The sequence below is a fragment of the Atta cephalotes genome (assembly GCF_000143395.1).
Source record: "Atta cephalotes unplaced genomic scaffold scaffold00027, whole genome shotgun sequence".
In the NCBI taxonomy this organism is placed as follows: domain Eukaryota; kingdom Metazoa; phylum Arthropoda; class Insecta; order Hymenoptera; family Formicidae; genus Atta; species Atta cephalotes.
This window is the reverse complement of record NW_012130091.1, coordinates 3,381,904-3,383,089: the sequence shown is the minus strand read 5'-3', so window position 1 is coordinate 3,383,089 and position 1,186 is coordinate 3,381,904. Positions and strand designations below refer to the sequence as shown.

Genomic DNA, 1,186 nt, shown 5'->3' with positions numbered 1-1,186 from the left:
TTACTGAATTGTAATATTGCAACAATGTATTGCAACAAATTTATAATATTTTCTACAAAATATTAAAATTGCAATATTTTGCAATATTGTTGCAATATTTCCAATACAATATTAAAATTTCAATATTGGAATAATATTGCTGCAATATTTCGTGCTGGAGGGGAATTTTAATTATTATTTAAATTAATTATGAAATTTGTTATTAAAGTTTCGATTCTATTAAATAATAAAGTTGTACATGTTGTCTGTCACGCGTTATTATCGTATCATTTATTTTGAAAAAAAATCAATAATAACGTTAACGAAAATTTCATACATAAATTTATTTAATTTTATTTATTACATCACTGATCTGTTACAATATTGTTCAAAAATTTAACAATTTATGTCAAAGAATAAAGAATATTCGGATAATACACTAATAGAAAAGTTAAATTGATTAAAGCTGTTGAGGTGACGGGAGTCTTTTATTTTATTTATCAGTCACCTGGCCGTCCAACTTGAAACATACTTGCGAGTTGTTCTTTTCATCATTCAGGGAGAACTCGATGGTCATTTCAATAGACGGATAATTCTTAGATATCGGCATGACGAGATTGTACGTTACATTGTCGCCTTTGCTCAAAGGACATTTGCTATTCGTCAGAGACTCGCATGCATTCGGATAAGGATACGGATAAGTTATCGTCATCCCCAAGATTGTGACTTTCACGAAGACTATCAGTTTTTCTACATCAGCGTCTGCAAGAGACATTACATAAAAAATTAAATGAGTTAACGATAAATGGCCAGTATATCCTTGAGTAATCATTCTTCAAATAATATATACGAACCATTGAGAATAAACGATATTTCAAGAAGAATTCGCTAAATTTTATCAGCAAGAAAGCTACGCTCTCATCAAGCAACATCTATTGGTACGATGGTAGAAATATCATAAGTTTTACCAACGAAACGCGTTACACAAAACAAACTTCGAAACGAATACGCAGCTAACATAATTTGTTGACGGAAATTTAGCAATAGAATCGGCTTCAATTTGTTCAAAGCTATGTTCGACAAATTCTACTCAGCTTTCGTGGTCAATGTTATACCATCAATACTGCTAATACTATTACGTTTGCAACTGCGAATAATCGTTCTAAGTGAGAACGCAAACTTAATGTTAATTCGTTAATAATTTATG

The 1,186-nt window shown here is 30.3% G+C and overlaps 1 protein-coding gene across 1 annotated transcript in view; it reads right to left on the bottom strand.

The window, feature by feature from the left end:
* Positions 1-472: 472 nt before the first annotated feature.
* Positions 473-1,186, bottom strand: part of LOC105620614 (protein NPC2 homolog) — a 5,647-nt gene continuing 4,933 nt past the window's right edge. Inside the window, exon 2 of the mRNA XM_012202104.1 lies at positions 473-741. Within this exon, the coding sequence (XP_012057494.1) occupies positions 473-741 (269 nt within the window). The remainder of the gene's footprint in view (positions 742-1,186) is intronic.